Source organism: Pararge aegeria, chromosome 6 (assembly GCF_905163445.1).
Source record: "Pararge aegeria chromosome 6, ilParAegt1.1, whole genome shotgun sequence".
NCBI classification, from domain to species: domain Eukaryota; kingdom Metazoa; phylum Arthropoda; class Insecta; order Lepidoptera; family Nymphalidae; genus Pararge; species Pararge aegeria.
This window is the reverse complement of record NC_053185.1, coordinates 17,389,815-17,402,219: the sequence shown is the minus strand read 5'-3', so window position 1 is coordinate 17,402,219 and position 12,405 is coordinate 17,389,815. Positions and strand designations below refer to the sequence as shown.

General features: G+C 37.0%; 1 protein-coding gene across 8 annotated transcripts in view; it reads left to right on the top strand.

Annotated features, from left to right (window-relative positions):
• LOC120624194 (AP-1 complex subunit gamma-1) overlaps positions 1-12,405 on the top strand; it is a 45,046-nt gene that overhangs the window by 12,604 nt on the left and 20,037 nt on the right. For 5 of the 8 annotated variants that reach the window (XR_005658752.1, XM_039890576.1, XM_039890581.1 and 2 more), the window contains one exon: positions 10,548-10,565. The exons of the other annotated variants lie outside the window; for them this stretch is intronic. Coding sequence is in view for 4 of the 5 variants with exons in the window: in XM_039890576.1 (XP_039746510.1) it covers positions 10,548-10,565 (18 nt within the window). In the remaining variant the exon portion in view is untranslated. The remainder of the gene's footprint in view (positions 1-10,547; positions 10,566-12,405) is intronic. 8 annotated transcript variants of the gene reach the window in all.

Below are 12,405 nucleotides of genomic sequence, written 5' to 3'. Positions count from 1 at the left end.
AGCTTAATTGGGTAAAGCGCTCGGGCCACGATTGCCAGAGAGTCGCAGGTTCAAATCCTGTCGGTACCGAAAACTTTTATATGCATTTTAAATTTATAAAATGATGATTCCTCCAAGTGTAGGTAAAAAACACTAATAAAAATTACAGTAGGGTTTTAAATAAGGCACTTCGGTTGTACACAAATCTTAAACTAAACTGACAGCTCTGAAAAATTATAGCTTATCTGTAATATATTTTTGGGTATCTTGTTTACGTATTAGTCTTTTCGGATTTTAGTTTGTTGAATCTGTTATTTTAAGCTTCATAATTTAAATTCGAAAAACGTATACAATAATATGAGAAGCTCACTAGCGTGCACAAAATAGGCTGAGGGTAGGCAGTTCTTTTGTGCATGTATAAAGTGCTTGACACTGAGGACCCTGATAAATGAACGAAAACTAGCTGATGCCAGCATTTTTTACAAATCGCGTGGTAACCGTTTGTTTCCCTGGGATAAAAAGTAGCCTATATATATTAATACAATTGCATACAATTCTACAATAAACTACACATCTTGGATATGTCTCTTAAAAAGTTCAAAGTTTGTGTTAAACGTAAGCTTATAGAGAAGTCCTATTATAGTATAAATGACTACGTAATCTATAAAAAGCTCGGGTGTGAATTATTGCTCTAACCAGGTTGCTCTTCCAATAACTACTTCTAACTAGGACGGCCGACTGTCGCAGTGGGCAGCGACCCTGCTTTCTGAGTCCAAAGCCGTGGGTTCGATTCCCACAACTGGAAAATGTTTGTGTGATGAACATGAATGTTTTTTATTGTCTGGGTGTTGGCAAGTATATTATAAGTATTTACGTGTATTATATTCATAAAGATATCCATCAGCTATCTTAGTACCCATAACACAAGCTATGCCTACTTTGGGGCTAGATGGCGATGGGTGTATTGTCGTAGTATATTTATTTATTTATTTAACTTTAATAAAAATTAATGACATTGTGAGATGGTGATAAAAAAAAAAAAACACCGGGCTAAGTTGGTCGTCGGCTTCTTAGACCAGGACGCATTTGGAACCCTCGTAGTTAGTTTTAAGTTTACGAATGTGGTTATCTCACTACCGTGTAATTCTCATGTACGCATGAAAAGTGCCACCTATGGGCCTTCTTGAATAAAGATATTTTTGACTTGACTTGACTTGACCTATGTTACTCCCTCCCTTTCAACTATCACTATGGCAAAAATTAAATTGATCGGTTCCTTAGTTAGGGCGTGAAGGAAGGACAAACAAATAACCATACTTTCGCATTTAAAATATCAGTTAGAATTATGATTTTTACGTTGTCGTTAACGTCTGTACGACTTATCTCGTACTTCGCATACTAGATGCATTGAAAATAAAATTGATATATAACTCGTATAAACGACGATTTTTGGCTTTCTTGGCACTCTTCCCACTGTATGCATACCCTGGTAAGGAGCCCAGTGCACGCCACTGGATGCATTTATCGTATTTGTCGTTGGCGGCAGCCGAAGCCTCCTACCAGACCAGACATTTCAGAAATCTTCAATTCCCAAAATCACTGCTGGGAACCGAACCCTAGACCGGTGCCAGGCAGATAGTTATTAATTATAGTTTGATAGACTGTAAATAATTCGATATTAGAGGAATGTGCAGCGTTCTAACAAACTCATGTGGTTTTCAGGACGCAAAAAACCCTAAATTTTAATCCTATGAATAATCATATAACAATGAAACAATAAAAATTCGAATCAAGGTGTTCGGCATGCAGCCATTGATTCTCGTAAGAATATTTCGTTTCCATACAAAATTTAGTATCACTAATTAAACATTGTACAATCGAATAAATCAATTTAATTATAGCATGTAATAGGTACATCAGTACATAATATTGTACACGTTGATTTATTATCGTTGAACATCGACCGCCCCTTTTATTCTTTCCGATCTACACTAACTCTAAGCAATAATAATCAAAAATTAAAGTTTACCAGTGAAAAAAATTTAAACCACCCGATCAAATAAAGTAACTATTCGAATTTCTCTTTCTGAAAATGAAACGAAACGCAATGGATTGAATTGAAACCGCCGCCGCACCGCGCCTATGACACTCAACATAGGATGTTTCCTAATATACAAAATTATAATTTTAATTTTCTTTGTATATTTATTTATTTTAAGCCCATAATTGGAGAGATGACCTGGGCCACCTTCATATAATATCGTTGCGACCTCTTTACATAAACCTAGCTAGCTACTGGCGTTTCCTGTCACAAACATGAATATTTATAGTTATTACCAGCGTACCCAGCCCGCTTCGCCGGGCTAGATTTTCCTTTATTTTATTTAAAAAATAAACTTACATCATTAAATTTTTAATGTAAGTCTCATAATATATCTTAACTAGCTGTTGCCCGCGACTTCGTCTGCGTTTGTTTTTTGATGTGGCATTAAATTGCTGCTGTCCGCTGAGGAGTTCTGTCGTCTATCTCCAACCACAGTTTGGGCACACAATTAAACACATATAGTACAAAACTAATTATTTAAATCGGTTCTAATTTGTCGGAGTTATGATGTTAAATCGTCAAACACTCATCCCCGCTCCCAAAGGAACCGAGCTTAATGACGGGATAAAAAGTATCCTATATTACTTCTAACACTTCCAAGAATCTATATATATCATATTTACATTCTCCGTGGAAAAATACATGGTCATACCAATTTTTATGACAATCGGTTGAACGGGGCGGAAGTCGATACTTGACAGCGCCGCCTGGTGGGGAGTTACATCAATGGACATAGCATGTTCGTTTTCTCCGAGGAAAAATACATGGTCATACCAATTTTTATGACAATCGGTTGAACGGGGCGGAAGTCGATACTTGACAGCGCCGCCTGGTGGGGAGTTACATCAATGGACATAGCATGTTCGTTTTCTCCGAGGAAAAATACATGGTCATACCAATTTTTATGACAATCGGTTGAACGGGGCGGAAGTCGATACTTGACAGCGCCGCCTGGTGGGGAGTTACATCAATGGACATAGCATGTTCGTTTTCTCCGTGGAAAAATACATGGTCATACCAATTTTTATGACAATCGGTTGAACGGGGCGGAAGTCGATACTTGACAGCGCCGCCTGGTGGGGAGTTACATCAATGGACATAGCATGTTCGTTTTCTCCGTGGAAAAATACATGGTCATACCAATTTTTATGACAATCGGTTGAACGGGGCGGAAGTCGATACTTGACAGCGCCGCCTGGTGGGGAGTTACATCAATGGACATAGCATGTTCGTTTTCTCCGAGGAAAAATACATGGTCATACCAATTTTTATGACAATCGGTTGAACGGGGCGGAAGTCGATACTTGACAGCGCCGCCTGGTGGGGAGTTACATCAATGGACATAGCATGTTCGTTTTCTCCGTGGAAAAATACATGGTCATACCAATTTTTATGACAATCGGTTGAACGGGGCGGAAGTCGATACTTGACAGCGCCGCCTGGTGGGGAGTTACATCAATGGACATAGCATGTTCGTTTTCTCCGTGGAAAAATACATGGTCATACCAATTTTTATGACAATCGGTTGAACGGGGCGGAAGTCGATACTTGACAGCGCCGCCTGGTGGGGAGTTACATCAATGGACATAGCATGTTCGTTTTCTCCGAGGAAAAATACATGGTCATACCAATTTTTATGACAATCGGTTGAACGGGGCGGAAGTCGATACTTGACAGCGCCGCCTGGTGGGGAGTTACATCAATGGACATAGCATGTTCGTTTTCTCCGAGGAAAAATACATGGTCATACCAATTTTTATGACAATCGGTTGAACGGGGCGGAAGTCGATACTTGACAGCGCCGCCTGGTGGGGAGTTACATCAATGGACATAGCATGTTCGTTTTCTCCGAGGAAAAATACATGGTCATACCAATTTTTATGACAATCGGTTGAACGGGGCGGAAGTCGATACTTGACAGCGCCGCCTGGTGGGGAGTTACATCAATGGACATAGCATGTTCGTTTTCTCCGTGGAAAAATACATGGTCATACCAATTTTTATGACAATCGGTTGAACGGGGCGGAAGTCGATACTTGACAGCGCCGCCTGGTGGGGAGTTACATCAATGGACATAGCATGTTCGTTTTCTCCGTGGAAAAATACATGGTCATACCAATTTTTATGACAATCGGTTGAACGGGGCGGAAGTCGATACTTGACAGCGCCGCCTGGTGGGGAGTTACATCAATGGGCATAGCATATAAACCTTCTCCGTGAAAAAATACATAAGCATACCAATTTTCATAATGATCGGTCAAATAGTTTCTGAGTTTATCGATGACATATATACAAACATCCTCTTTTATATATATAGATATATATAAATCTCCTGTCACGATGTTTGTCCGCGATGGACTCCTAAACTACTTAACCGATTTTAAATTAAATTGGCACACCGTGAGCAGTCTGCTCCAACTTAAGAGATAGGATAGCTTAGTCTTTAATTATAGTCGCAATTTTATTTTATTGCAAATTATTTGTCTTTAATTAATTGACAGTCACATGTTATACATATATATACTACTATACTCATTTAAGGCTTAACGATACTGAATACTTTAAAAACAAAATCAAACGCAGACGAAGTAGCGGGCAACAGCTAGTTAAATCATATATTTCTGTCCGTTTTCATTCTCTTCTATTCTCTTCTCGAGCGGGTGAAGATCATTATCTACACCCATGTACACCCAACAATAGAATATCATCATAGTAAATAAAAGCTATATTTGACAATTTGACAGTTCAAAAATAGGAGTGCTCCGATCGTCACTAAACTTTACAGGATTCCTCGCCAGGTCAATCCGGAGATTCCCTGAAAGTTTCATTGATATCGGCCGTTTCGGAGCCTATATGGAACATACCCACACACTTTCTCTTTTATATATATATATATATAGATAGATACATAAGTATGTATAGATAACGGTAACTTGACTATGTTGTTACATAATCTATAATGTATTTGAACCACAAGTTTGTTGCGGTTTACCGAAATGCTCTGTAACATAATATACGACATACATTAATATCATTACGTGGATAAATGAATCTCAGCTAATTTTGTTCAGTTCAACATCATCATTCATTATCAACGCATTAATGGGTACGGGTCCACTACAGGGCACGGATCTTCGTTTCTCCAATGATTAAGAGTAGTGTTGAACCCTAAAAATGACTCATTTTTAGGGTTCCGTTACCGGAATGGTATAAATTAATCCTTATAGTGAGAATTTTTGTCGCAATCTTATGTATAGATAATTTTCTTATGTAAAGCTTTTGTTTGTTCCCGGTGCACTAACATCCACCATTTATTTATTTATTAGCAATTAATTGTACCAAAATTCATAAATATAATTTAATTTTTGTGTTAGAATCACAAATTCCGTCTAGTGCCATTACAATAATCAATTATAGGTGTATACAGACAGCATTATCGTTATTATGTCCGGTCGAATTATAAAAATTAAATCGTGAATTCACTCAGAGCGCAACAATACAAATCACATTGCTCTGATATGACATTGAGGATGCGGTGGGCGCGCGTCATTGGTGCCTCTTTTAATAAATTTGTCCGCCCAATCGGTACTTCCAGCAGTGACGGCCGTCGCCTCCGCCTCACATACCCCTCGGGGACACACAACCTTACTTGCATTAGCACGTCCGGATTGACAGATTGATAAGTAATATTAAATTAAAAGTAAAATTTATAATAAAATTGATATTCACATACAATACACTCATGACACCCTCACTCGTTTTTCACGCGCGTCCGTCCGTTGGCTGGTGGAAGCTACATTAAGTCCGACTTTTATAAGCCGATTTATGGTCGTGCAGTGAAAAGAGTAAAAAAAATACCTTATAATATAATCCTATAATAATAACCCCAATAAAAAAAGATACTTGTTTTGATTTGTGTATCCGTATTTTTTTACGGCCGCGCCGATTGGCATCGTGGGAAGCGACCCTGCTTTCTGAGTCATGGCTGTGGGTACGATTCCCACAACTGGAAAATGTTTGTGTGCTGAACATAAGTGTTTTTCAGTGTCTGGGTGTTTATCTGTATATTAGAAGTATTTATATATATTATTCATAAACATATGCATCAGTTATCTTAGTGCCCATAGCACGAGCAACGCTTTCTTTAGTGCTGGATGGCGATGTGTGTATTGTGGTAATATATTTATATTTTAGTATATAAGCAATTTTGTGTTGATCAGATACTATTTCATTAAATTTGGTTTCATCCATACTTAATATTATAAATGCAAAAGTGTGTTCGTTTGTCCATGAATATCGCAGCAACAGAGTAACGGATTGATGTAAATTTTTGCATGGATATAGTTTATGGGCCGGAGAGTGCCACAGGCTTAGTACTTTTTATCAGGGAAAAATGCACAGTTCCTGTGGGAAGATACACAACACGTCACATCTCCTGGCAGTTTTTAAAAAACCAAGCGTATTTTAATAAATTGCTAGTGAGAACAAAAAATAGGAATAATCTTTTGCACGCCATTTAAATTTTATACAGTTAAAATTCGAGTCAAATAATCTCACTTGAATATGGATTAATCTCGTTAGGCGGGTTTGAATCGAAAATAAATTGCCAGTGCAGCTTTAAAAGCAGGCGCGCTTGGAATTATCAAACACCTCGCAGTAATGAATTTATTTTGAATAATGTACAGCTTTTAGCTCATGTTTTCGTGATTCGTTTTTATTTATTTTATTCCACAACAAGTTAGCCCTTTACTGCAATCTTTCCTAAGTGATAATGCAGTCTTAGATGGTAGCGGGCTAACCTGTTAGATAGTATTGTAGACAAACCCCTAATCGGTTTCTACGCGACATTGCACCGGAACACTTAATCGCTTAGCGGTACGTCTCTGTCGGTAGGGTGGTAACCAGCCACGGCCAAACCCACCAAACCAAACAATGATACTACAATTATGCGTTATACACCTCATTTTATGAAAAGAACCTTACTTCGTTCAGGAATATAAGTCTTCACAAGATAAATACCAATAGGCCTCCAAGACAAAAAACTTCCGACAAAGTCATGCCGCCAAGCGGTTATTCGTTCCGATACTATGTCGCGAATAGAAACTGATTTGGGATTAGGTTTAATATAATTTGCTTTTAACCCTACCAGGTTAGCCCGCAACCATATTATAATGCACCAGGTGCAATTAATTGCATTCGAGGGCTAACTTGTAGTGAAATAAAAAATACTAAAACAGTTCACAAGGCAGATTCCACTGAGGAAAATATAGCTCAGCTAGTAATACTTCCTCCCCGGCGCAACTGTGAGCGCTTTGAATTTAAGTAGGAGGTCCCGTGTTCGATTTGCGGTAGGGGCAATTCGAGAATTTATAATTTCTGAATTTTCTCTGGTCTGTTCTGGTGGAAGGCTTTGGCCGTGGCTAGTTACCACCCTACCGACAAAGACTTGCCACCTAAGCGATTTAGCTATTTAGAAATCTATAAGGGGTATGACTACCATACTCCCTAACAGGTTAGCCCGCTACAATCTTAGACTGTATCATCACTTAGGTAAGATTGCAGTCAAGGGCTAACTTGTAGTGGAATAAAAAATAGTAAAACAGTTCACAAGGCAGATTCCACTGAGGAAAATATCTAACCGTTAACTACAAAATAGAATAGTTCATCAAAGTTACTAATTCTATTAAAAGCATACTTTAGTATCGTAAGATAACAAAGTAGCTGAACACCAACATAATATGTTGGTGATATATCTCGCCGAATACGTCACTCGGCGTTATCTCACCCCACGAGCATTCGCGATAGTGATCGCTTATCGATATCCATTGTTTGATTTGATTTATTATATTGCGGGAAATGTCTATACCTCGCTCGCTTTTTCTTTTTAAATGTCGGTTGCCTCATTTTGGCGTTAGTCATTTATATGTAAAGTCATGTATAAATCGTGTGTTAGTCTTTTTGATGTAAAGATGAATGAAAGACGAACAAAAGGTTTTGATATTTTCATTGACACCAACTATATCCACTGCAAATCTGATTGTAAGCTTCAGTGGGGTACCCATATAGATACACTAGCAGGTAAACTAAGCTCGGCTGCCTTGACGTAGAAACAGCAAGACTTGTTTACTTCGCGTACTTTCATAGTGTGATGTCTTACGGGATCTTATTATGGGGCAAAGCTGCTGATATTAAAACTATATTCATATTGCAGAAAAGAGCTGTACGGTCAATATAAAAACTTAAATCACGTGAATCCCTCCGTGAAAAATTTAAAGAAATTGGTATTAAGTATACCAATTTCTTTAAATTTCGGTAGCCTCACAATACATTTATAACAATATAGTATTTGTAAGACAACATATTAGTCTATATAAACAAAAAGTGGATATAAACAGTCGACTTACAAGAAATGGTCATAAATTAGTGACATCTGCATATCGTCTGCGAAAGGTGCAGAAGTCATTTGTGGGATTGAGTATACGCTTTTATAATATGATTCCTAAGGTAATTTTGGACCTACCAATGCATAAGTTTAAAGAATGTGTTAAAACACATTTATTACAGCGAGGTTATTATACAATTGATGAGTTTCTTAATGACAAGGTTGCTTGGAAGCATCCGGCTCCGCTTTCATCTCTCACAAGATAGAAAATGAATGTTAAAATATAAAATGTAAATTTTTGATGTTGGAAAAGAGCAACTGCTGAGTTTCTTGCCGGCTTCTTCTCGGTAGAATCTGGCTTCCGAACCGGTGGTAGAGTCACTACACACGGACAGACTTGACGTTTCAAAAGTGCTTGTATTAGGCCTACTTGAAATAAATGAATTTTGAATTTTGAATGCCTCTCCCACCGGGAGCGTTTTGATCGCATTAGATATTGGATAGAAAATGGCGCTACTTTGCGGCATTCCATTATTTAATTCCTCTTTCTGATCTCCTGGTATATCTGTCAATATATTCTTAGTTACAAATAACAATCTGGTGATTATTACCTAATGATAATAATGTATGATAAAATATATGATAGTAGTGGATACAGTTCAATATTGCCTGATGCGAGGATTCGGCTGTGGCTTGTAAGGTAGTAACCTTACCAAAGACGTGCCGCAAGTGATTTCGCGTTCGGTAACGATACTGAATGGAAACCGATCGCGGATACATGGATAAGAGTTTGCGAGTCCCTCCCTCTTGCGAGAGAGAGAAAGTTATATAAAACTAGCTGTTGCCCGCGACTTCGTCTGCGTTTGATTTTGTTTTTTGATGTCCCATTGAGGGGTTTGCTGCTGTCCGCTGAGGAGTTATGTCCTCTATCTCCATCTGGTTGGAGATCAGATCTACACAAAGTTCGGGCAAAATTAAACACATCTTATTTAAATCGGTTATATTTTGTCGGAGTTATGGTGTAAAATCGTCAAACACTTTCATCCCCTCTCCCAAAGGAACCGAGCTTAATGTCGGGATAAAAAGTATTCTATATTACTTCTAACACTTCCAAGAATATGTGTACATAGTTTCATGAGGATCGGTTAAGTAGTCTTTGCGTGAAAGCGTAACAAACAAACTTACATTGACATTTATAATATTAAGTTGGGATTAGTAGTGATAACTGCTGTACTCCTAACAGCCCAATCAGCCCAATACTATCTTAGACTGCCTCATAACTTGTAAGTATATATGAGATTGTCGACGGCTGACGTGTTTTACTCTAAATCCCTATATCTTAGGCATACACAAATAGTTATTCTTAGAGTTTGTGTAACTTTTTTTTTCTATAGACATCGCCGTAATCGTAGGCGATTCCTAGGTTAAATGAAAACGGGCATTAGGCCTGCACAATAAGTCATGTTTGGGTATTACGAGAATGATTGTGAGAGCAGCGTAAAAATCTGAGTTAATAGCCCACCCAGGTGGACAGATCACATAGAACGAGTCGCCGAGTTAGAAAAAAAAACAAACATAGTTGTGACAATTATGTTTGCACAACTCTTAATTTAACTAAATGGAAGGTCTCAAAATAGTGCTGTCCTTTTCCACCACCAAGATTTTATTGATATTTTAGATTTTAGAAATATGTGTACATTAAAAGTGTTTTTTTTTGTACATAATTATATCAACAATAATAATAAAACATTAAGATCTGTCAATTTAGTTTCGTAGATTTGTGTGCAGCCCAGTTTTCATCACTCCGAATCCAGATTTTTTAATGAATAACCTACGAATGCTAAAAGTGTGATACTTTTCTGATAATCCAACAGAATTTTTAAATCCAAACGAAACTGCAAACTGTGGAGTTACTACATAATGTGTGTCCTTTAAAACAACTGTATAAAAGTTAACCGAATCTAGCTTTATTGCCACGATTTAATGAATACATTTTCTTTTCATGAATTGTCTGTAAATATTATAGTCCGTAAGGTATAGTGTACAAAAATTCTAATGCTATTTGTTTGTGTTGTCCCGTAGGAGAGCGGACAGCGCGAGGTAATCATAACCGCTGATCCCTTGCACTATGATTTAGCCTGTTGACATACAGTTTAACCCAAAAACATGTCCTTTAAGACAGAAGTTTATTAGTATATGAGTACCTTTAAGTCAAGAGTGAATAGGCATCTTCTAGGAAAGCGCGCTCCACCTTAGGCTGCATCGTCACGCGCATGTCTATACAACGTGTAAATGAAAACCGAAATAATACTTTAGAGGCTTTAGAGGTACATTATTTACTGTCTCTGAGAATTATCTGTGAAACCGAAACGCTAATACTACAGATATTTTTAAATTGTGTATTCTTATAGAAAAACAAGCGGGAGTAATTTAAAAAAATGAAATTTTTCAATTAAATTAATAAGAAGAATAAAATATCTAAAAATAACTGTTTTGTATAGGCGTAGTCCTCGTTTAACTCGTGATAACTTCTAAATTAAACTTCCGATTTAAATAAATTAATAAGTATTTTACTGCTATATATACCCTCTCCCTTGACGGCGTTCTAGATTGAGTACTGCGTGCAAACAATAACAATACGCGCCGTTTGAGAAAGAGTAATTATTGGTCGTATGCACGCAAACTTGAACGCATGTAAGTACACAGGGTGAAAGCCGGGGTTTGGTATAAAGACGTAATAAATATAAATAGATAATTTACTCCTAATACCTGGGACAACAAATAAAAAATGGATACTCGCTTCGACTCGATTTCTGGCTAGCCTGAAAGACCAAGCAAGCAAGCAAGCAAGACCTCGTCCTTATAAGTCATTATAATTTTTCTACAAAGACTTTATTGGAAAATGGCATTCTTAAAATTAAGAATGGTACTGTTTTAAATTTTATTCATAATTCGATTATGTTATTAAACGAAATATATACCAACTCATTTTTTGGTAAACTTGCCTTACGTAGTGGGCCACCTAAATATCATGATAAAAACGCTGGAGCATATTATAACAGTAAATAATTCACTCGACTGAAATAATTATAGTAAAACTAAAAATAAAATTTCAATTTGTCAAAAAGAGAACTAGACGCAACGTCATTCAGTGTACGAATTTGGATGTTCCTTGCACTATATAAATTGTTGTCAACAGGCTAAATTCGGAATTCGCATGAATGTATAACCAATGTGCTGGATATATTTGGTGTAAATTTGATATATTTTATGTACGGTATTATATTATATGTACGTTAGGCTGGTCGGAAGTCTTACAGTCCATTAAACTCGAACTTCGTGTCGTGACCTTTTACTGAGTACTACCATCTTGATACCTATAACGCCTGTGACCTTAGCATAATAAAATGGCTAGCATAATGCGGACATTTCTATTTTGTTTCCCGAAACAAAAGTATACTTTTTTTTAAACAACTTATTACCTGTCTACCGCAGCGTTATCAATTTATCGTGAGGTATTTTTGTTTATATATTGGTTAACCTATTCATCGTTCATATAATGACTTTAGAATTTGGTTGTAATGAAGATTGCAGGATACAGTTTCCGTAAAAGGACACCGCAACCACGATTTCCTGTTTACTGTGTCTGAAACAAAGTGTCAAGGTGTGCGCAGTCATACGACAAGTTCTAAAAAAAGTATCGATTTACCTAATATGTGTTTATTTTATTATAAATGATAATGGACTGAAAGGTTTTCGGCTTGTAACTTTGGTGGAGGCTTTATGGATATTAGTTAGGGATATATTTTTATAAAATGATTACACAAGTAAATCGTATTTATAGCATTTTAAAATGTAATTATATTGCCGTATTTAGCATTTTATCTGTATCAAAATTGTATGTATTTTAGTATAGGGTTGCCAACCGTTTATTATGCTA